Consider the following 26,637-nt stretch of genomic DNA (forward strand, 5'->3'; position numbering starts at 1 on the left):
GACATAGTAGCTGATTCTTTTTATAAAATATACGTTAAATCCAAGTCACACACATAAACACAAACATTTATGGAAATGAAGAACATCGTTCGGAACATATCGTTTGACCTTTCAACACGAAATGGAAATCTTTCTCTCATAAATTACTAAAATTAGATGGACTGAGAATTCTAACGGTCACCAGAATATGCATTCATTTAATTGCGGATCTACTTAATTCAATTGCATTTTCATTTCAAACAAATTGAGTGAAAACGAAATATTCATATATATATATATATATATATATATATATATATATATATATATATATATATATATATATATATATATATATATATATATATATATATATATATATGACACAACAAAAGCCTTAATTGCTTTTGTTTTCATGCTGACATAGATTTCGAATTTCGAAATCACTTTTAAATATAGAAAACAAAATGCATAACGAAAACTTATTTCTTTTATTTCTTCTCAGTGCCATACAAAGATTGTAAGTACATGGGGAGAAAGTGAAAGTGGATGTATACCTTTATATTTTTTCTGAGATATTTTGATAGTTCTTTACACCTACGGATAGGTAAAATTACATTGGTTTAGTGTACATTTGGAAACTGTTGCGAGATTGAAATTAATGCGAAAATTGCTACTCAGAAGCATTTACAAAATGCGAATGTTAAGATCTTACGATCCTTGTTTTCAATTGGAATCGCAAATTTGCCCCTAAGCTGTAACTTGCACGATTTTCAAAACACATTACTTTTCCTATTTACAGTATTATGGTTGCTCCGTAAAAGCAACATATTTTGAGTAATACTAAATTCTATATATCGCAGTATTTACTCTTATCCCAACAAGAATGATTTATGGTACCAAGCCATGGTATTATTTACATATAAATAAATATAGAAGATAAAAAAAAACAACATCATGATTTGTGTGTTCACTATTTATTTCAGGTGATTATTCAAAAAAAAATCTTTAAAAAAATGATACTCTGTCACCAACTGTTCAAATAATCTTTCTATGGGCATACTTAACTTCCACATTGTGCACATCTATAACAGTGTCGATCTCAAGTATTAAAACTTTGATTCCTTTTTTAGATTGAAAGGTATTAGTTAGCCAAAATTGAACTGCTAATTTTGCTGAAAATTAAAATCTTATCATTTAAAACAGATTCTTCTGCAATATTTAATACAGACAGATTTATTAAAAATGTGTTTTAAGTAATTTTTTTTTGAACGTGCGTTGTTGGGTAAAGAAAGAAAAAATGGGATGTAACGGTTGAGCGTTCATTCTTTTGCCAATGGATATGGAAAGTATTGAACAAACAAAATCATCGTAGACACAAGATTTTCAGATAAATTTGGAGACACTCAAAAAATATTAAATGCAACAAAAAAAATATTTAAAATTCAGTGAGATCACACAAACCAGGAAATTAAAATGATTGCCACCATAATGCATTACAACAAAGTACCTAAGAAATCTTAACCGAAACACAAAAATGTGCAAAGATGTCAGGCTTTTTAAAGATATGTTATTATTAGAAATATGTGTTTGCTCTATCTTGGTATAAAAAGTTTATAAAAATGTATTTTGTTTCTGAACAATTCAGATCTATGCATAAAGGACGTAACTTATAAAATTAGAGAGCAATAAATATAATTACATTTGTTATTTTATGTGTATTTACATAAACATATTACATTCATACAATGATCAACAAATATGTTATAACTTAGAAACCCTGTAAATTGTTACTTCTATACATTTTTCATCAATAAGGAGATTGCACAAAATGTCGCCACACTATACGTGCACTTTGAAGATCACCTTTTGCGCATGCCTCCTTTTGTTACCACGGCGACAAACAGTTCCTGGCAACAGGTTACACACTGTTTCCTCGCAAGAAAATGTTTCTGCATCGTACAGCGCTATATTCACAACACGTTTTGATACACAAAGACTCATATTATGTTCAACAGAGCACTTATAATTCTTCATAAAACGAAAAGAAACTTACTCTCCTAAGTTTGCCCAAAAACCAGTGCAAGTGTGCAACTCTTCCAAGTGCCCTGGGGTGTCTCCAAGAAATGAATAGCGCATGCGCAGACTCCGAATTCATGGAACCAGGAGGTCTTTATCGGGTGATGTTTTTGGAATAAGATCACTTGATTAGAGTCCTTAAGGAGACAAAAATCTCCATTGAGGTTTTTTATTTACACACGTGAATGTCTACAATTGATTCACAAGTCTTACACTTAACTTGACAACACCACACGAAACGACAGTTACACCTTTCCACCAGTTTTCTCTTAAATGTATTATACCCTCTTCCGCAGCACATTAAATTACATCCGTCCATTCCGTCGGAACCTTTATTACACTCCCTTCCCACCGTCCCAAGTGACCCTGTTTTAGGGTTTACTACACAATAGTCCGGGGATTCGTCGAGGTATACCAGATCCTCCTTTGTGGGTTTATTGTACTTCTTATGTTTCCGAACCAGTTTTGTTCCCCGTTTATTAAACTTGGATTCCACAGCTCCGTCGTATCGTTCTTTCAGTCTATCCCCGATTTCACGGAACGTTGGAAGCTGCTGCCAGCAGGTTTTAAGGCTGCAGGACCCCGAGACGCCATGACACTTGCAGGCCACCTTGGCGTAGTTATACACCGACTGTAAAAAAAGTGAATCAATTAAGCAACTTTGCACATTTTTACAACAATCGATGGAAGTCACAAATGTAAATGCCTGTATTTTATTCCTTTAATTACGTTTGAAAATTAGTATCGGTCTTCTAAATTATTCGAGTTAATCACACTAGAATCTGGGTCATTAATCTTCTGTCGTTGCTTTTCCTGTAACTTCTATGAACAGGATTTGATATTTCAGAAAAAGATTCCCCAAACATCACAGCTTTACAAAGGCAAGGAATGTCATAACAAGCGGATACATCTTAGTATATGATGACTGTCAGCTGTAGAAAATGGTCTGAGACTCCTGTTAAAATAATGGTAATAAGTCACGAACTACATAACCATATTGTATACGAACAAAGGATTTGTCATATACAAGAATTATATAAGAAACAATGTTTTTGTTTCGTTAAAAATACACATTTAGGATTTAGGGCAAATTTCATGAAGGAACACTATATGGACACATTGGAATCGCCTGCAAACGTGCTTTTGCGTTATCCTCCCCCCCCACTCTCTCTCTCTCTCTCTCTCTCTCTCTCTCTCTCTGTATAATGCCGATCACTAGCAAACGCCCCAACTTCAATCAAAACACACACCACATGCAATCCTTGCTTATCTTACTTACAGTCTCAATATGTATTTAATTTCTTCAATGAACTTTATTACCACTTGAGGGATCTTTTCATCGAGGAAACGGTTTCAAAGTGGCTTTCACAAGAACGCGTCATTACCAGAAACTTATCACATTTTTCTGCGATTCACTTAAGCGTCTTAAACAGTTGGAGTGTAGCATCTTACTGCAGGGCAAACCACATGTGAAATTGAAAAGATTTTTCTATCTGTAACATTAAAGGATTCAATCAACAACTAAAATGAGATTGAAAAATAAATCTAGGCTGTAATTCTTCAGAAAGTCTCACTAAAGCATTTTTGATTGCACTTGCAAAAATAATTTTATGGGTTTGTCACTGATAAAGACTCTAAAACGTGCATAAAATGCAACCATAAAATGTTCTAGAATTTTTATTTCATAATATATTTCTAATAATACCGTTGATATGCACAAGTTAATGTGAAGTATGCATTTTTTTTAAATAAGATCCGGATGACATGGTGTGATATGTTTATTCATATATCTTCAAATAATATTTTGGCTTATTAAGTACGGAGATAAAACTGAACTGCGACAGGATTACAAATTTTATATTGTTTTCTATGCTTCGTGATAATGCTACCATAATCATATAGTTTTCCATAGTACCTTTAAAGATTATCTGTATACAGAATAGAAAGTTAATTTATGAAAACGTTTAATTTTTTCAACTGCCTCTTTATTAAATATTTTAAATTTGACCAGATGTGACAAAACAAATAGTTTCTCAACCTATAATACAAGTCAGTGTATTCAGGTCTTTATGACTCAGCTGCAAAGCGACACAAGGCCCTTCTGTCAATTTCAAAAGTATGAAAATCAGATTTATTTTCTTTTTCATTTCAGACTTCAAAAGATTATTACCCATGCAAGACCCAAAGATTCCGACAAAGTATACGGCATCGGCGAGATAATAAAATATTAAATAAAACTGTTCCCAGCACTTTAAATTAGTCTAAAATGACAGCCGTTTTTACATGCATCCGAGATTTAATCACATTTCAATATAATGGCATTGGTATCATGTCTGAGTTCCCTCTGTCACCAAACAGACTTGTTCCTGAATTACAGATATTGTACGATCAAAATGAAAGCTTATTTATATATTAGGATCTCATTCAACGAGTGTTCATTCACCCCTAACTTTATCTTTTATAATAACCGGTTGAATATTTGGAAACAAAATTAGATGTTGGAACTATTTTGTCCTTTGCAATTATTAAAAAATGGAATAAAGACACTATCGCAACATTTATGACCTTTTTCATCAACATGCATCGTCCCTTTCGTTTGTCATATGGTGTTTTAATATTTTTAGATTTCTACGTTCACCATAAGTCCGGCTTTCAAATCACATATTCAAACTCTTTACAGCAAGGGCCTTCCTACCAATCGATATGAACAATAATATGGCATCTCTCCTTCCGGTACAGCCATTGTTTAGTCGTAAATTCAAGAAGGTCTAATATGGCAATGATTGTGTTATATTTTATGTGTTTTGCTTTGAAGTGACAGGTCTGAGATATTACGATTGAAGCTGAGATTCACGTAAACTTGAGAAAATCGACGATCTTTCGACTGGAATACGGTAGGAATTTTATCAATATACAGCTGTAGATGGTACGGAACCAACATGATTCGAATTTGAAACTGATGAGAGGGACTTGCATGTTAGTATTCAGATTTTAAAGAGCACCCCACCCCCGCAAGGTTAGTAGCTTCGTGATTTGGTGTGTGTGTGTGTGTGTGTGTGTGTGTGTGAGAGAGAGAGAGAGAGAGAGAGAGAGAGAGAGAGAGATAGTTTGATAACAAGCGTTCTTATCATCTGTCAGTTGATGTCAGATGAAGACTGAGTAGGTATGAATTTATCGCCACACTATAATTGTGCCCCTGTAAAATGCATACCGTTCTCGGGGGATTACGTATGACGACACCTGTCCGGTCAAGTGACCTTTAAATCAGGTCAACGAGAGTTTTTGACTGCTTGATTGTCAAGCCAAACTTTGTATTGCACGTATTCATTGCTTGCGTTATTGCTTCACTGAAAGGAGGTTGGGTCTTTAACAAGTTTTCATCATACAAACATCTTTAAATCAGTGTATTCATTTTTTAAATCAGAGATCAAGTAATTAAGATACCTATCCAATTATTATTTTCATGCAATCTATGCTTAATCTATATCAATAACTTTACATCATCTCTTGTAAAAAGAAATCTTTTCCCAACATGAATATTATCGTATATATATATATATATATATATATATATATATATATATATATATATATATATATATATATATATATATATATATATATATATATATATATGTGTGTGTGTGTGTGTGTGTGTGTGTGTGTGTGTGTGTGTTTTGCATGAGTTCAAACAGAAAACATTTACTATATTCCTTTTAATACTTTAAATGGAAAGTGAAAAGGGATGATTGATCATAATGGTTGGTATTTTGAAAGCATATCAAATCATGTTTTATATGTTTAATATGGAATGTTTATTTAAAGAGGTGCATTGTACGTGTTTGATAGCACGCGTTATCTGTGTTTTGCTTCGTTGGATATCTTTGTAATTGATAAATTTATTTTTTCAATAGGTACGGAATTTGACATCCAGATAATTTCAGAGATATCATATGTGATTGATTTTCGATTCAGAAGTTAAATTCTGATAAAAATTTCTTGTTAAAATTGTATCTGATGTGGCTTGACGCCGGAAAACGGTATAATTGGAAGATCAAATAGGGAAACACATTTATTGTGCTCTAAATTTGGAGTAAAATGCCTTACTTTGATCATGAAATGAGTGATTCATTCCCACATAAAGCTATTATCAATCGTCACATCGGACAGTCATGTTTGATTCACAAAATAAAAACCAAAATTTAAACTGGCGTCAGCTACACGCTGGTACGGATAGCAAAATTGTAGAACTAACAAGTGGTGAAAGGAACAATAGTCCATTACGCATTCTAGGACAATAGTATGTTAAAAAACGAAATTAAAATGCCATAACCCTACACAAATTTGTATATCTGGCAGCCAAATCGTCCAACTCACTCTGCTGGGAAAGAAAATAAGACCTTTTGTGAACTGTTAACCTATCGGATAAATATGTAAAACGATAAAACGTTTAATGTGTTATTTATGTTCTTGACGCTTTTTGTATGTCTGTGTCGTTTGTATGAGTATCTGCGTTTAATCGATTGATTTATCGATCAATTGATTGAGCGATTAATGAGCAGACAATAGTGAAACGTTATAATCTTTGGAGAGTGTGTGTACGTGCGTGTATGTCGGTTGTCCAATGACCTACTCATTAGATACGTTGGCTGTTGGATGTAGGTGTGGTTGGTCCCTTTAAGCTGGGTAGTCGCTTTTTGCTTAAAGTAGAACAGTGACACCGGTTTAATTCGAACCTTGCGCATTCCGAATTCTTTTAAAATCTGAATAATTTCAGAAGGGTACCGTATTACTCGCGTATACATTACGTCCAACTGCAAACTGCATAGACCCTGATATTCCTTATATATATATATATATATATATATATATATATATATATATATATATATATATATATATATATATATATATATATATATATATATATATATATATATATATATATATATATGGGTCCATGCGGTTTGCTAGAATTAGTCAGTAGAACAAACAATATAGACACTGATCTCCCAGCGCATAATACAACGGCAGATTAGGGTCTATGTTGTTAGAAGTTGGATCCCACTTGTAGCGATTATATAGAGTACCTGTTACAGAACTAACATGAAAATGACATGTTTTTATATATGCACTGTTTATTCCAAAATATATACGGTACAAAAGACATTGGGAAAATCGACAGACTTGACTGTACACGAGTATACTTTATCCAGGTCATCGTTAACTACAGATATACCTATTTAAAGGACCGACATTGTATTGTTTAGCAACGATATAGGTGTGAAAAAGGTAAATGACATGACCTTATGATTTTCATTTCTTATATATAAATGAAGCATGTATATTGTCTAGACAGTCACACATTAAATTTCGTCAAGGTCGACCAATTCGAAAACGTACAATTTATGAGAAATCTACTGATTTTTTTTTTGACCGGCTTATTATCTATATTTGACAGAGCCACACCTCCAGTAAGCTAATCGACAGATCATAAAAGATATTCGTGTCTAAACCCTCGTTTAAGGGATACTAAAGGTCACCCATGCTAATTGCCCTTTACAGTTCTATAGAGGGAGACATAAAAGAAAGTACCGGCCTACTCGAATATCAATATTTTAAGTTTTCAATAAATGTTCACAGCAGACTGGGTCTGAAATTTTTTTTAACACACTTGTAAAAATTAAATAATAAAACGAGACACATAACTTTAGTAACCATATCAATTCCATCAGGAATTATGTAAATTTTACACGGAATCGGTATAATGTTTGGGATAATGATAGTCGATTATGAAATATACTTTGTGGTTAACGCTTGAAAATTATGACGCGAATAGAGCCTTAACATTTATTGAATGGTTTACTCTGACAAAACAATTTAAATCTGGGGCTCAATGACTCGGAATAAATAACCCATGAAATAGCAAAAATTTGGTCTTTCTTCAAGAGAAAAACCCGAAGAATTATTTGGCGTATGGCATTTGATTGAGTACCTTTGACATAGGAATACCCTTGACGAACACATGTCAGCTCATGTTAAATGCACAGAACATTAGCAGGAACAGCGTGTGTTTCTTTCATGAAATATTAATTTATTTTTTAATTATTGAACAAAACGAAATTTGCAGGCGAGGCTGATCCAGAAAATATTTCTTTTTATGAAGATCTGGTTTCCGAAAACGAGTGGATGCTTAATAAATAAATAGATAAATAAATAAATAAATAAATAAATAAATAAATAAATAAATAAATATGTGCAGGGTTTCACGGTATAGCAGCAAAGCCCTGGTTATACAGTGGTGAGTAAAGTTTAGGTCGTAAAAATGTAAAAGTAAAACAAAATCATTTAAAATCTCTATGAATATTAACTTTTCAAAAAACGTTAAACATAGTTACCTTTAAGGTTATTGATAAATGGCGAACATGTTAAAATTGTTATGGTACATAAATCAAATTACAACCGTGTAAAAGGTAAAATAAGAACAAAATATAGGCTCATTATTTCTTATATAGACCTCAGTCTTTTAGCAAGTCTGTGATTTTCTCTTGTGATACAAAATCAAAAAGGTTCCTTAACTGAGTTGACATCAAACAAAAAGAAAAACGTTTTTGTCTTTCAGACGCATCTTATGAGTAATACGGTGTATCTTCCTAGTCGCTAACGACACATTACAACTTCATTTCTGCATCTAATATGTAATCAAATAAATCATAGTTGTGACAAATTAATAAGTCGATTCTTTAAAAAGATTAGGGCAAATTCCAAAGAGATAATTTAAACGATTAATGATACATGCCAAATCCGAATCCAGCTGTTTTCTGTGTAAAAAGCCCTTAATTGTTTTTGCAGTAAATAAATAAATAAATAAATAAATAAATAAATAAATAAATATGAATTAAGGTAGATCAAGGAAGTGACCCGGAGTGGATAATTTCCATCCAAGACTTATTTCCATGCTGGAAATAGTTTAGAATCGTGTATTGTCATTTTACAAGAGGTTACAATTGAACTTGAATGTAGGGACCATCGGTTGTAATTTAGACAGATTTTACACTTTAGTTTAATAGAACAACAATGACTTTAGTTCAATTGGATAGCTAGCTGTACGCTTTTTCTGTCAGTTACTGCCATATAAATCAATTTATAAGATTTTCGTGAAGTTAAAATGAATTGTACAGTAACGCATCATGTGTGAGGCTTTTGCGAAGCACCAGATTACGTTAATAGCACGTTCGACACTAAACTTTTACGTTCAACGTATTATTTTATCACTATCAACAATCCAAATACATTGAACCTACTTAACCCCTCACAAAGCGCTGGCAAATTAATGGAAACATCAATTTCTAGTAGTTATAGATATGGAAAATTGCACCTAATATGCAGTCAAATAAATCATAGTTGTGACAAATTAATAAGTCCATTCTTTAAAAAGATTAGGGCAAATTCCAAAGAGATCATTTAAGTGATCAATGCTCCATGCCAAATCCGAATCCAGCTGTTTTCCGTGTGCAAAAGCCCTTACAATTTTTGCAGTGGGGTGGAAGCATTTCGGAAAAGATCGGCCGGGTCAGAAGTTTAGTCGATCGCAGAATGCCACCTACAGACATATAATACCGCTATTATACATGTAAAAACTCAACACTTCTCTTAACAAAAAATGTTTTGACCGCGGTAAATGCCACCCCTACCCACCCTCGTTCCAGTCTCAAGTACATGATTTTAATCATTCAATTATCTTACAGGTGACTACACTGTACTACTGATTAATGTGTGCAACATGGAATATGATTGCCTGAACAACTATTTTAGCGATCTGAGTCTAGTTTTAGAGAGAGACAGAGAGAGATGTACGTAATAGCAATATATACAGTATGCAGCAGAATTTGATCTCTTGAAAAGTCCCTTCGATCCAGTTGGGGGCGCAGTTGGGATTTTGTCGGGGGGGGGGGGGTTAAAATATTTTGCAGTTGAACGTTTTATATTATTTCACATTCACGTTCCTGTAACGGGGGCAATTCTTCCCAAAACTTATATTTAGGAGTGGCAACTGAGGGACAACTGTAGTAGTCCCGTGCCTCCACTGTATCTGTCTGTCTGTCAGTATATAAATTCCGATGGCTAACAAGGCCACAAGGCCAAATGAAATATTTGGCGATGAACGTGATAGGGCCGACGATGATATAGGGATATATGGCAATACTTAATGGAATTTATCACCTGTTGAGTTCAGATGAATTCGGAAGCTTACATAAAAATGCAGGTATAATGAGTCAGGTGTTAAGAATCGTCGGACAGTATATACCAGTATACCTTTGTCATCACCAGGTACGAAATTCTTACAGGTGGAATGTTTATGGCCAATCATGTCACCTCATTTATCTCAAATGGGAATAGCTATTGATATTTAGCATGAAAATTACACTGCAATCATGGTAATTGATCACACAGTGAGATTCAACATGTGCGGACGCATATGATGCAAAGTGTAAAACTTGCAATTTGCACACACCTTTCCGCCATGACTAATCAACTATTTGCATGAATTCGTTCCCTATGCCTTAACAAAATTTGGAAAATGCAGCCTGTTAAGACTTTAGTGTTTTGTTCGAGACCGAAATGCAACTGCCAGGCAAATAGTTTTGGAGATTTTATATCAATTTTAAACTTTAAAATGTATCATTTAACTTCTTTTTTTAAAAGCATTTTATTGGTGGGGGGACAGGTTTCCATTGCAACACTATTAGGAACTGTGTGCTTTGATTGCAATAATTTTAAAAATAAAATAAAAGTTTAAAAAAAATCATAACATTAATCAACCGTAAAACTTTAGGTTTGTGCTCAACTTAATTCAAAAGTTCGCAAACATGAAAAATGACCAATAAACTAATGTATCAATCAGAATAGTGGCCACCACTTAGCTGCCAGACCAATCAACTAACTTTGACGGTCAAGCAATTTTTCCCCAGTATAAATTTTTCACAAAACATATAAAATCATAGCCTAAATCTATTTGCCTGAAACTGAAATCAATTTAGAAAGTGATACTTTCTCCCATATTGACTCAAAGTGTGTTAAAAATTCGGTTGGTATCGTGCCACGTTTACAAGAAACCCAGACGGCCAGAATAGGGAACTAGAGAGAGAGAGACAGACAAACAGACAGACAGATAGATGGATAGATAAGTAACGAGAGAGTGAGAAGCTTCGGTAAATTTATCATTGGTCGTCTCTTTGGCTCTGGTGTATTTGATCACTTAAATTACTATCATCAAGAAATATATGCTTTTCATTACAAACATTTATCGTCAGTCAATTATAGGCTGTTGCGAAAAAACTCTGTTCCGGTCTCATGTGATATTGCATGATTAAATATCATTACATGATTGTGTTCAGCAATATGGGGGACGTTTGTTACAGTAACGTAGAGTACCATTTTACATCCAAAGTCTTTCTTGTGAAGCAAACACTGGCTCTTCGTCTGGTCCCAGAATGACATTAAATGAAATTAAAATTCTTCAAACATTATGTCATGCAGACAAATGACCGCATTCAACCTCGTACTCAAAGGAAATATTTCATATTAGGCTTAGAAATAGCTACGGTTGGTTAATTTATAAAACTATCGAAACTGTGTTTGATAGCGGGCTACAGTTAGTCGTAAATATCACATATTAAAGCGTGAAGAATCACAAGATGGAGAATGCAGTTACTTTGCAATGATTTTGTTAAAACTGTAACAATTGATTGATTGATTGATTGTGAATATATATATATATATATATATATATATATATATATATATATATATATATATATATATATATATATATATATATATATATATATATATATATATATGTGTGTGTGTGTGTGTGTGTGTGTGTGTGTGTGTGTGTTTCAATGAGAACAGTTTCTATTACTCTAAGTCATTTCACAAGTTATAGGCATTACTTCTGCCTACTCGACATTATGCATTATGCATTACTTTTTCCTAAATCAAAAACATAACAAACAAACAATAAAAAACAACAAAAAACAACGTTGCATACCATCCGGCATAAATTATCATTTAGTTTGATTCTTTATATTTTCCAAAAGGGGCCTAAGAACCCAGAGATTTTCCACAATCCAACACCACCACACGGCTTTTGCAATGAAGACACTGAAATTGAACCCGTCACTGGATGCTTAGCAATTGGTTTGCTGCTATGTTATCTGCACCAATGGTTTGCTTTACTATGCACAGAGCGTGAGACATATTTTCATATAAAATACATTTTTAAAAATCATGTACCAATTATATTCCCTTATAAGTCTATTCCAACTGTAAACTGCATAAACCTAGATCTGCCGTCGCATAATGCGCTGGTAGATCTGGATCTGTACAGTTTGTTAGGAATAATCCGTAGAACAAATAATATAGACCCTGATCTGTAGACGCATTATGCTACGGCAGATCAGGATCTTTGTTGTTTGCAGATTGCCTGGACTTATAAGCGAGTACAGACGGTATATAACTTGGGATCGTCGGGGGGGGGGGGTGTATACATTCAACCACGGCTCCCGCAGAACTAACACAACGCATACTTTGTTTGGCATTTTTATTTGTCTCTGCACATTTTGACACAGCGGGAGTTTCACCGCATGTCTGGGGGTCAAAATTATTGCTTTGCAAGCCTTCTTCGCCCCATCATATGTTTTATATTTCGTTCATAAGTGTGTTTTGTGGCTGGGTCAGGAGCATGGTTGAGCGTAAAGATATTAATCTGCCAAAAATATAATTATAGGTCGTGCATAGTCTTGACACATTTGTGAAGCGCACGAATGGAAGTACGGACAGTCCGGACAGATTGTCACCAATGTGTTGAAAGTCGGACAGAAAACTGTTTCAATTATCAACTTCGGATTCTATTGTTCACGTAATATCAATGAGCTCCAAGTATCCGAACACAACTGAAAATTTGTTTTTATCGACAACTTTCTAAAAATTAATTAGAAAATGATTATATACGATCAAATTCGGTAGGTATATACAAATGGAGAACATGCAGATGGAGAAAAATAAAAGTCCACTTAATATTTAAGAACCATTCAAAGATTAAAGTTTCGTACGATATTTTCAATGAAGAGAGTCTTCATTCAAAATAGCGCACGAAACTTTAATCTTAACAAGATGATTCATTTGACCGGATCATAACTTTGTGGGAGGGCTAGGTTTTGACGTTTCTCATGTTATTCCCTAGGTGTATGTATTTAGTTTACCTTTGCTTTTTACGTCTCTTTTATCTGCATCACAATGTCAACTCAAGCTCTATTAAAACACGGTAGCGAGGAACACGTCCTAATGCGCTCCGGTTCAGACCTTTTGAATGAGCTTTGCGCAAATGGTACATAAATCTATTGAAGAGAATTAGAATGATATTATTAAGGACCGGCACTCTCAAATCTCGTCATAGTTCCGTGGATATCGTACTGGTTTGGTTGAATTGAGGTACAAGAACGAATTTTGAAGAACTACACAAAACAGACTTAACTAAGCTTAAAGAGATTTTGAATGAGTTCATTGCATTAAAGTATAACGTAGCATTATGAGGTTTAAAGTGCCTGAATATGATATGTTTGCAATAAATGCGTGGACAATACTGGCTCAGATTTCATTTTCCTGTCAAGGATAGCGTGTGTAGAGATGCGTAATTAATTCCACCACCTCCAATCGTGGATGGAATACATAATATTTATATCAACATCCAAAATCTTAAGTTTTTTTTTTAATTAACCGTGTGTAGTCTGTCGCTGATTTGAAGTTTAGGAATATCCTCCACAGGTGATTGGACAAGTTTAGCTTCTTTTTCCCTATTAAACGAAAAATACTAGATGAAATGTGTTCATCAGCTATGTCTTATATTTCTTTCAAAAGTGCTGATCGCCATCGTTCTTTTATGGAAAAATATAGTTTGGCTTAACGTCTAAGCCTCAATACATCGTTGTTGAAGAAACGCTTTTTCAACGTTCTTTTGTGAGCGAATAAACCATTTTATAGCTGTCTAAGTAGCGCTAGTTTTATACGTTAACAGTTGAATGTAATATATGAAATTAAAGTTTATGAAAACAATCCAAAGCCATACCTTATTTCTCGCATTTCAAGTAGAGAATATAATGTATAAACACAGAGAAATAGAATGCATGAACATAGAGAATAGAATGTATGAACATAAAGAATAGAATGCATGAACATAGAGAATAGAATGAATGAACATAGAGAATAGAATGCATGAACATAGAGAATATAATGAATGAACATAGAGAATAGAATGCATGAACATAAAGAATAGAATGTATGAATATAGAGAATAGAATGAATGAGCATAGAGAATAGAATGCATGAACATAAAGAATATAATGTATGAACATAGAGAATAGAATGAATGAACATAGAGAATAGAATGCATGAACATAGAGAATAGAATGCATGAACATAAAGAATAGAATGTATGAACATAGAGAATAGAATGAATGAACATAGAGAATATAATGAATGAACATAGAGAATAGAATGCATGAACATAGAGAATAGAATGTATGAACATAAAGAATAGAATGAATGAACATAGAGAATAGAATGTATGAACATAAAGAATAGAATGCATGAACATAGATAACAGAATGCATGAACATATGCCACAAAAAACACATGCGCGCACACATAGACAACTACACAAAAAGAAGGAAAAAAGAAAAGCCATCAAATTAAAATTAACTGCGACCATACATTTCATTTATTTCAGTTCTTATTCTTTCTAAAATATTTTACCTCATTAATAAAAAGCAACGCTTTAGAATATGTTACTGCAGTATAATCTCTTTACGTTGCTATGTTCAAAAAAAGGTGTAACATAGGGCAATTTTTTCTATGAACATTTCGTTGATTAACAGTCAGGCACAAATACACACAGTCACGATTAGAATTTATACAATACTGCAGCTCAGATTGGCTCTCTTACTTGAAATAAATGTCACCATTACGTCGACAAGATGAAATAACTTTTGACAACTTATGAAAGGCGAGAACTAACTAATGTCTCATAAATTAATCTCACTCACAATTTTTGCATCGTCATTCATCTCTCTCTCTCTCTCTCTCTCTCTCTCTCTCTCTCTCTCTCGCACATGCACAAGTACATATACGAACACAAAATACTTATTTTCTTCCACCAGATATAGTGTTCAGGTGACTCATTGGGCAAACAATAGCATTTTCATATTCCTTTAATATTTTTAAATACAATAACTAACGCAATAATGTAAACTTGAAGTATCGACCTCTACTCTCTTCAAATATTTAATTTACAAATTTTATTTGCAAACCGTCTCTCTTATAGCAGAGACAGGTAATTCATGTTTAACCGCTGTACTTGAAGAAATCTTACATCACTCACTTCCAATCTTTGATGATGGAAAATGAATATTCATTTACCATTGCTGTTTCAACACCTTGTCATAATCAATTTTCTTTAACAAAAGTAGCAAGAAAAATTACCCTCTTATAAGAAATAAATCATTGTCTGCACAAGCTGGTGACGGCTGTGTGTGGAGATCAATCCTTTGAATTATATTCCTAATTTAAATCCCTTTATCAGTTAACAAACACGGCAGTACCATCAGCGCGTGTCTTCAAGACTTCATATTTAAGAATTTCTACTCAGAGAACAAACATCCAAAACTGCGCCTGATTCAAAACCTCTATGGTGGAAACAACTGTACTATTTCGGATGCAAACGGATTACAAAATCAGAGGAACATTTTAGTATTGAAGTGAAATTGTTTCAACAAAACTGAACAAATGCCAAAAAGTGCACCTTAAACGCCATAAACTGTACTTAAAAGAACGTACAGCTACAACCAAAATACGAGCTGCATCAGCCAAGAGTACATGTTTACCAAAATGGCTTTTATTATAGTGGATTTGGAGCGGAATAACTGTAGTTGTCAATAAATTCTGATCGTAATGAAACCTTTCATTCCTTCATTCGTTCGCTTCTTTCTTTCCTGCACTGTTTTGTTTAATCTACAAGTATGTCATAATTTGCTTGCATGTTCGAAATTATTTAACAAACCTGTTATATTGTTTACATTATATATATTGGACAAATTCTGTGTGTGTGTGTGTGTGTGTGTGTGTGTGTGTGTGTACTTGAACAATTTTTCAGTCATATCACTACGATGTCTGCAGTATGACAGTTTATAGTGATGTCTAGCACTGGAGCATCATGCCGCAGACATGTAGCATCATGTCCCACACACATTATCCTGACACCAGCCTGACCAGTACTAACACTGACCTCTTAATGCTGAACGCCAAGTGAGGGAGCTGCTAGTACCATTTTTAAAGTCTTTTGTTTGACTCTGCCGGGGTTAGATCCTGCGACCTCTCGTGTCCGAGGCGGACTCTCTATCACTTAGGCCACCGGAGCGGTGTTAATTATAGAAGATTGTTGGTGATGCTGTATTGGTTTTTGTCATTATTATTATTATTATTACTGGACTTGTCTATAAATATGGTCATGTAAGTCCAGTTTTCATTCCAATAACTTGTTTCGCATTAGTCGTTTCATTTTGTGAAGTGTTTGTTTTCATAGCTAAAATCGTTGTGAACATTTCATTTCTCTGTTTCGATATATTCACATGCATCTATCTGTAAGGCAAGAAATATTTTCTTTACACCTCAGTGAACATTAATTACAGCGTCATCTGTCTTCCAGTGAGAACCACAATTCACGGCAGTTCATCCCTCAGTTAAGGAAACTCACATCAGTAGGTTCACGAACCCATTGCAACGATTTATATGCCGTTTCTGTATCGTGACAGGAACCCATCATTGTTATAACACAGAAAGGTCATGGTATTTTGTTTAATACTGCCATCACTGTGATTGATAGATCGGTGTCCATAAAATGCAAATAATAGACTACTCGGATATCGTGTTTCTCAACTCCGTTTTGAAGAGAGCACCCTAAAGGGCACCTCAAAACAGACTGGAGGATACTACATCAACTGGTCTCTGATATCTTTAAAAAAAATTAAAGTTAATTTTTTTTTCAAGGAATTACTTGGATGGTTCGGCTGTGTCTGCGGCCAACTGGAGGACCCGTTGTGTCTTTATTTATTTGTTGTATTTTCTCAGTTTGGTCATTCTTAACGCTTTATTTTTGTTTCTTAAAATATTGAGTGTTTAAAATTTTGTTTTTCTTCGCATGTGAGAATTTGGTGGAGACAAATTAACGCAGGTGCGAGCGTCATTCTTCAATTCATTAGTTTTATTAAAAAATACTTTTCTGCTAGAATGCATATATATAATTCGGACAAATCGTATACAGATTGATTGTTTCTTTCTTTGTTTCATTCTTGCTTACTTTCTTTCTGTCTCTGTCCCTTCCTCTCCGTCTCTCTGGGTCTCTGTCTCTGTCACTCTCTCTCTCTCTCTCTCTTTATATATATATATCCTCTCTCTCTCTCTTTATATATATATATATATATATATATATATATATATATATATATATATATATATATATATATATATATATATATATATATATATATAACAGCTAAGCATTCAGCTAATTTCAAAATCCAAATAGATACAAGAAAATACGCGTTCATAATCACTCTGTATTCAGTCAGTCCTTCGTGTGTGCATTCATTCATTTAAATATCAGTTCTTAAAAATGTTTGAAAATTGGATATGCTAGTGTCCCTGCAATCCCCACACCTCCAACAATATGCCAATAATATTTTGCTATCAATAAGAACTTCAATTTACGAGATTTTTCCACGTGTCAAATGCATGCAACTTTAAGCCTGCTATTTGCATTAAGAAGGGTTAAAAAAAAACAGAAGAAAAAAACCTAATTCGACCCCAAGACGCTTACACTTCGCCAAAATCTACACTAAATGATTTTCACAGATGCAGAAACCTTGATATGTATTCCCTGAGCTCAAAGAAATGTCGAGCAATGTTCTATGGATGTTGCAAGTCACAAAATAATGCCGAATACTGGGAGTGGGTGGGGGATATTAGCTAGCTCATCGATCTGGTACATCCACAACTTCAATATAAGGGATAAGCCAACGAAACACAATGGCACCCATTATACCCGTGTTAAAATTTTCTTTCATCAATGGTTTATGAATTCTTAAGATAAAATTTAGAGGAAAAAATATGCAAATAATGGAATTATGTTTTCGTTTGTTTTATTGCGCGCGTTTTCGAATAGGGGGTGCATCTCTGTATTTATTGGTTACCAAATTTAAAAGAATCACAACAAAATAACCACCGAGTAAATGAAATGTAAGAATAAGGACTGGTCATTGATTGATACCTGATTTTACGACACCATTACATTTACGGATGGAAGCAATTTAAGTATGCTTCTGAAATATATTGTACAGCAATGCTCCCAGAAGATTCCGTCAATTTTTAGAGCTGTAGAAAGTATAAAATTATTACATTCAACGGAATTATTGTCTGTAAGTTAAAGGTTCAAAATAAACATTCTTATATAAACTTAGATAAAAAGCAAAATGCCAGAAAATTTACAACGTGTGTATTTACTTCTGACAAATGAACTGTACTGTCTGGCATATTTTTTATGATAGTGACATTTGGCAATTCGATCTTTTAAAATGTAACGATTGTTATTTTGATTGGCTTTTCCAAATGGAAATAATATAATACTCAGTAAATATTTACTTTTTTTATTATAATATACTCGTATGCCTATATGTAATCATACTTACATACATTTGATCTCTCTCCTTTCTGAGAAAAAGGACATCTCGCATAACCAGTACTAAACGCCACGTTTTGCAGAACCCATTAATTAACCAAACCATACCTTTCTGAGTGTAATTTATAGAAGAGAGTGAACTACAATAATTATATACCAATAGTCTGCAAAATGGCTCTTAAAGCGTTCAATCAATGGCGTTTACGTACAAACATACATAACCAAAAATGAACCGTTAAAAAAAGTTGTATATTTTCTCATGGCTTAAAGTCACATATTTACCATGCCTAGCAAACAGAAGGCAACGTTTACAAAACTGTAGACATGTCAAGTATTAATGCTTTCTTACAAATCGTCACCCTTAAACAACCCGCTGATTTATAACGCCCCAATGTCGTTCTTCGTCTTTCATGGGGGTCATACCCACTGTGCTTTGGTATTCACAAAAGACTAAACACCAATTTATCACTGAGTGTCGAAATGCATTACTAGAATGTAGTTCCTTTACATGATGCATATATGTGGAAAATTGTGCATTTTCGCGTGAAATTACACCAGGAGAGTCTTGGCCAATTTGATTCAATATTTGACAAAAGCGTTGACATGACGTGTTGATATGTTAATGGGGTATCTGACCTTTGGCACTACCGCGCGTTTTAGAATCGGATACATACAGTTTTCGATAATATTGATTACATAAGTTGATTTGCCAATTAATCACTTAAATGGATTATTTCAAACCCTATCATCTCAAGCGACAAAAAAAGAAAACATTTTAAGCGAAAATGAAATATAATGCGTTCCCCTTAGCTGGTTTAGAATGTATGACAATTGTAATGGTGGTATCCAACTTACGTCTTTTCCGCCCCCTGCGAAGGAAATAGCTTACGATCGGATACAATCTTCAGTTATTGGGAAGACAATAGAAGCACTTAGTCTGAAATCTAGTCACACATTACTACCATTAGAAACCGCTACCCGTATCTTCGAACAGTAAATCGTTAGCTCTAATGGCCCATACGTTCTTAACATAAGCTTTGTGAAAAACACACGGGCAAAGGTCGCGTATCTTTCCGTTATCTTGTCAATCAACGTTAATCAGAGACGTTTTTGAGGTGTATAGGGCAGGAGCGGTTAATGAGCTATCAAATGAAACGAACACTATTCTCAATGAACTAGTAATACCATTCTAATTGCTTAATGAGGAAATCATTAGGCCACAAAAGAAATGGACATAGGCGATGGCATTTGTGTGAAATCCATTTAAGTTGTTTATGTAAAGTCTATGTTATCTTACATTTATTGTAAAAAAGTGGATGGTACACATGCCTGACCAGAATTTAAAATAAAATATCAAATGATAATATTAGTAATTGTTCATATATGATCTTACGAAATGGTCCAGTAAATAATTGATTTGTAACGCAATCAAATTTCCTACAAATATCCTAGGTCCTGTGCTAATTAACCTAAGATATTTCCAAGTTGTTGGAAGTTATTACTATAACCCTCTTTTATAAAAGTATGGTTGAGAACAAGTATGTATGTATGTATGTCTGTATGTCTGTATGTATTGTATGTCTGTATGTATGTATGTATGTATGTATATCTGTATGTATGTATGTATGCATCTGTGTATGTATGTATGTATGTATGTATGTATGTATGTATGTATGTATGTATGTTGTGTGTGTGTGTGTTGTAATTCTAACCAAAAACATGTAACATACACACATGTTCCATTGCGTACCGCCAGCACCCAATGATGCAATTTTACTTCTCAATATTTCATTTGCTTAATATCTATGTAGACAAATATATTTACGTTTGTATTTTGTATTACATGATTAAGGTAAAGTAATATTGTATGCTTAACAAAAAACACTTCCTTGTACAACGCAAAAATGTCTGCATAAATATGCCAAAGTTTCTATTTGTTTCATATTTATCTATCTATCCTCCCTTTTGATTTTTTTTTCCTATAATGCATTCCTTAACCAGTTTGTTGTTGTTTTTTTCAATTATTTCAAAACGAAAACTTCAAAAATTTTATCCGAAGACAGGATACATTGATATTTTTTTGTATACCTACCATGCATCAGTCAACAATGTCAGCACCACGTCATTTTGATACATGGTATTACAATTACGGTAGAGATTATTACATTTTGCAGTAATGTATTTCATTTGCGAATTAGAATATTACCTTTTGCAGTGATGTGTTACATTTACGAATTAGGTTGTTATGTTTGCAGTAAAATTACATTTGTGAGTGAGACTTGCATTTGTAGTCATGCATTACATCTGCTAGCGTGGTTATTTCATTTGCAGCCATGTATAACATTGTAAATGAGGTTATTACATTTTAGTAACCAAACACATATGCGAGTGAGGTCACTACATAGGAAATTTTATTACTTTTTTTGTTTCTACAGTTACAAAAATTATTATCACCAAGAGGCTTTTGCATATTGGGGATGGGGTGTATTATAAAAGCTGTCTTTATAGTCATTAAAACTACATTCTCCCTCTTAGTACTCTGTGCTGTATATAATCATGTATGGCAGATGGTGCCATTAATATGGGATGTGATGGTGCATCGGACCCCGCATTCTATAGACTGTCACAATACAGCATATAGAACCCGACATTATCGAGAAAACATTGTTTTTTCATCCTGTGATCTTTCTAAAAACAAGATTTATGCCTTTAATCTATCTTTGTTCCAGGAAGATAATGTGTTACCGAGACAAGATGAACTTAGAACAGACATGTCTGTGTGTTTTGCGCATGAACTAATTCTGATGTATGCGGGCAATAGGAAAAGATTAGTCAAACGTTGGCACTGTTCAAGAGCAACAGGCATCAAAAAGCTAAATGGTGATGCTGTCGGATACCAGGAATCTGAATATTGTATAACAAAGACATTAATTTCCACTCGCTACTTCATGTCGTGAATTGTTCATGTCGGCAAATTCCGTTAAGGTCGTCCATGCCAGTGATACGTCTGCATTAATTAGCGTTAAGCTTCTTGAAATGTCTCAAGAGTTTTATCCCTGGAATCGAGTGTTCTTAACCGGTTTATAGCAGAATTAAACGGTCCAAAAGACGCCGGCCTGTCCAGATTCCACTGAAGAAAGTTGATAGAACTTCAAAACTATTAGCTCCTAAACACTGTAGGAGCAAAGGATTGAAATTTGGTACTAGTTCATGTTAAATAATCTTATGTTTTCAACGTGTAATAACTAATACCCTCTCGATAAAAAGATGACATTTTATTCCGAGATACAAACTAGACTACTTGTGAAAATTAAGTTGTAACGGGTAAGACGTGCATAAACAATTACAGAGGTGGTAAACACGATATATTTGCAGGAAAATGGCAAGAAAGAAACATATTAGAAAAATTTTAATAATATTTATACACTCATTGCTTATACTGAGGTAATGTACCATTCACGATTTGTATTACAAATGAGTAAACTTACTGCGTTTTCCAAGACACAGTTGAGTACTTATTTATTTACATATTTACATATTCGAATTGAATTTGCCGAAAAAGTATTACACTGGAAACAAATATACACGTAAAATTACATAAATCTGGATATATGTCTTTCAGTTTTGCTATACTTTTGTTTAGTTCACGCCAATTTAATTTTGGCAAAATATGGACTCATTTCATCTTCACGCAGGACAAAAGATAGATACGATGAAGAAAAACGTTCTTTCTTTTTTTCAAAGTTACTTATACGTTAATATCATGGACTGTTGAAAAGGTCCGAGTTAGGACTAAAATTACAGTCCCAGTTTTGAGTAAACCGACTGTATCCACCTACGTTTGGTAAAATAGTGGCTGAGAATACAGTTCAATTAATCTCCAATACCGAACATGTTTAGTTCGTAATGGAGATTCACGAATATTCTAATTTGTGAAAGGCATGAAAATGGAACCGATGATTTGAACTATTCCTTGTTGAATTTAGAATTACAGTAATCGAATGAATGAGGGTGCCAGTTGTACCCATAATCACATCGGATAGAATGGTGCCACTTTTGGGGGATCTGTCTGATAACCTGGTGCGAATTTTTAAAAAGAATTAAAATTTCGTTACGTCACCTAAAAATAAATGTTAGTTTTCTTAGGCGTATGATATGATGAATAATATTTTTCAGAAAATCTATCGGTCTTTCCACCATTGCAACATTACACATAAGAACAAAACGATCTTAACATGTTTGTTAGAACGGTAGAATGTTTTCTCTTCTACGCTAACAATTCAATAGTTCTTGGTACAACAAAACATCTGTCTCAAACAACTCAATCGTGCTCGTAGTTTTATCAATTGAATTTTCTTATACTGTTTATTTTCTTACATTTGAATGCTATATCTTTCAAATCTCTGAAACAATTGTACGTTTTTACTGTCACTACAGGCTGGGGCCCTGGATGTCCGAGTGGTCTAAGGTGCTTTCCTTGTAGAGATCACTCAAATCTCACCTCTGCCCGCGTGAGTTCGAGTCTCAGCTCAACCAACGTGGGTATATGAGAAAGCTTGCCAGTAGCTTCCCGTGGATCAGTGGCTCCTCCCGGATTCCTTTTACACCAAACATGCTGGCTGCCATGTATAGAGACTATCGTGTGCTGAAAAATGGCGGTACCCCCACACGTCTCTTTGTCTTTAAATTTGTTTCCGATAATCAGGATTTTAAAAAGCATTAGTTCTTTGTTACTATTTCAGTGACATTACACTTTGCTGACCTTTTTGTAAATGAAAGAAAACTCTGATTATAGCATTTACATCAGTCAGATTGTGTAATAACGTGGATTATTATCGGATAAAAAGAACCAGATCGAAACAGCACCTGCTATTCCGAGTGTTTCTAGCATACCAGAATGTTGTAGGCAGAGACGTTTTATTGACAGAAGTTAAAATTGATTGCATACGAGAGCGTATTGGATTGCCTCGACATTTATCATGATGATTTAGACAAAAGCGTTCGATGAAAGAGTGTGATTTACTACTCCAGTTAACTATGATTTTGCGCATGCTCAATGTCCGAGCGAGAAAATACTCAATGTTTTCCCCAATCCAAACCGTATATATTGCGACCCCCAAATTCATGTTCCTTATCACAAGGGAAGATCATTTACAAGTACTTACAACTGTTCAACACGATAGTCAGAGAAAAAGCTCAGTATTTTATTGACATTTGGAGATAAAGGATAATGTAGTTGCTCTTTGGCGTTTCGTCCGACTCATAAAGGGCAGTTATAACGGCATTATCAGCAGATATAATACGAGTTTGCAGATTTAAGTGTTGATTTTTCATCTCACTGCTAGCTTAATGACGATCGGGTTATTATATCTTTCTGAAACTGGTTTTACGTGTTCAATTTAAGATCAACCATTTAAGAATTGTATGTGTGATCAGATTTACCTCGGGTTTACTAGAGCAAAATAAATAGCATGTTCTTTACAAACGCTCTTGCAGCTTTACCGCTTTGAAGTGGAAATTCATTGACTTCTTTCGACCTCTAGCAACCGGTCAGAAAAACATTTCTCACAAGGAAAGCCACTCAGGTAATACAAGTTTGGAAAACAAATTTAACTGGGCTTAACATGGTAACTATAAATCAAATCTATTTGGAAAAGTTTTCATTAGTGTTTTATTCGTAAATTATAGCCTACTCTACTATTTATTCTCAATTTCGACTGACATGGCTATGCCAAGAAATAATAATTAATGAATGAGAGATCATGGTGAATGTATGTATCAGTAGCGAACTAACTGGGGGTGGGGGCGGAGCGTACGGGGCGGTTGTCTTGGGCGCCAGAGGTCACGGGGCGCCAAGCTCCATTGGGCCATCATCGTTGCCATTTACCCTTTATACGCCACTGGTGTGTATGTATGTATGTATGTAGGTAGGTAGGTAGGTATGTCGACAGATAAGAAAGTACATATAAAAGTATACAGTTTATCTTTATACAAAGACTGTTAGGAGGAAACACATTTCAAGATATAAGGAGTTTATCTGATTTTGTAAATACTCATTTGACATAAATACCAACAAACAGTTTGCTAAAACGTGCGTATTCATGACAATACCGTCCTACATACATTTAATTTGGCCCAAAGGTAAACTTACTGTAACAACCTTGATATATCGGAATTTATGAGGTTTCTGGCATAATGAAGGGTTTTCACGAGCAAAAAAAAAAATACGATTTTCAAAGCTCTTGGCGTAGCCATCAAATTGTGCATAACGTTACAGATGGTAAAAACGTTTATTTTGCAGCGAGGCAACACTTCCCAATCTTGCCTAGCTATAGATACGTCCTGCACCCGTTTGCCCGCTCTCAGTTACGCATGGTTTGGGAGCTTCGTCAGGAAAAATCTATTTCAAGCGGGGTCGTCTTCCAGGCAAAATAATTGCTGGAATTTCATCACCAGTTTTATCATCATAACTGAGATATTAATGTAGATTATAAGTCGATGGATGGGTTTGATGTGAAAAACTTAAGCAATTAGCGTGTCGTATTTGTAACACAGACTACATATGTGTGGTATTCCATTGCAGACTTTTCTGAAAACCAATTCTAATTAGGTGGAGCATTTCATCAACCAAATTTCATGGAACGTTTGATGTGGACAGAAAAGTCTTGGACCCCATGTTGCGCTTTATGCGTTTTGGCTGTGAATTCAACGGCAAATGGATTTCGCTAATAAGTATATTAAGTAATCATGGTAAAACATCGGTTTTAAATTACGCAATTTTAAAAAATCCTGTATCGTTCGGGTGAAAATTTAGTTTTAATTAAAAAAGATAACTTATTAAAACAAAATTAAATTCAAAGTCACGAAGATTCATGGCTTTGGACATCTCTCGAATTAGGACCGAACATCACGATTACAAGTGTCACTTTTTGTTGAAATATACTTTTGTTCTAAAAAATCAGTAATTCTATCCGTAACATTTCCAGAGACTAAAAACAATGCATGAGGAACGAACAACTGGAATTATTTTTTAATTTTCATCATCGGGTTTGTTACTATTTATAGAACTTTGCGACAAGATAACTTTCTATACAATGTTTTAGACAAACCGTGTTCTCTCGTACTATATCTTGTTCTTAAAGAATGCGACGAATTTGTTTAAAATTTAATTACGATATTCGCCTCATTTAACAAAACATCATCTATGTCGTACAATAACAAAAAACTGCATTTTACGCGTGTATAGCAAGTTCAGGCGCCATTCAAAATATATATAATTGAATCTTTTTTAAATTCCTCACTCTAACGTTTAGACAAAAGAAATACGCTGAAACAGATGTAGATCAAACCTGTCAGAGGCAGACAGACAGGCATAAAGAAAAAAATATTACTTACCCGTCTGCCTGCTTCGTTGTTATGTAAATTCATCATCATTCTTGACAATTCCGCCGAATGCCTTGGGTGATTCTTTTCCCTTTCACGCACATCTACAAAAGCCCTGGCGAATCTGTACCCGTATTCAATATTGTCCCCGCACCCGCCCCAAATCCAGTCCCTGTCCAAATCTTTGGGGCGGAGCGCCCGGCTGCACCCGCAGCTCGCGAGCTCGCCTTCCCTGCACGAGCGGCTGATTGCATGCACAACTCCAGCCGCGGATATAGCATGTGTAAAACTTGCCTCTCGGCTAGCTGAAAAAGACAAGAATATTTTCATTGCTATTTACCCAATATTATGACATAATTCTGCATTTATGTGCCAATAAGTGTATGTCTGCCGGTAATTTGTCC

At 34.2% G+C, this 26,637-nt stretch overlaps 1 protein-coding gene across 1 annotated transcript in view; it reads right to left on the bottom strand.

The window, feature by feature from the left end:
- Positions 1–456: 456 nt before the first annotated feature.
- LOC149771256 (protein Wnt-5a-like) overlaps positions 457–26,637 on the bottom strand; it is a 41,417-nt gene continuing 15,236 nt past the window's right edge. Inside the window, exons 3-4 of the mRNA XM_089948675.1 lie at positions 26,246–26,538; positions 457–2,689 (exon numbers count right to left, since the gene is read on the bottom strand). Of these exons, the coding sequence (XP_089804801.1) occupies positions 2,228–2,689; positions 26,246–26,538 (755 nt within the window). The 3' untranslated portion in view covers positions 457–2,227. The remainder of the gene's footprint in view (positions 2,690–26,245; positions 26,539–26,637) is intronic.

The sequence above is a fragment of the Sinohyriopsis cumingii genome, unplaced genomic scaffold (assembly GCF_028554795.1).
Source record: "Sinohyriopsis cumingii isolate HCF-2022 unplaced genomic scaffold, ASM2855479v2 utg002010l, whole genome shotgun sequence".
Taxonomy (NCBI): Eukaryota; Metazoa; Mollusca; class Bivalvia; order Unionida; family Unionidae; genus Sinohyriopsis; species Sinohyriopsis cumingii.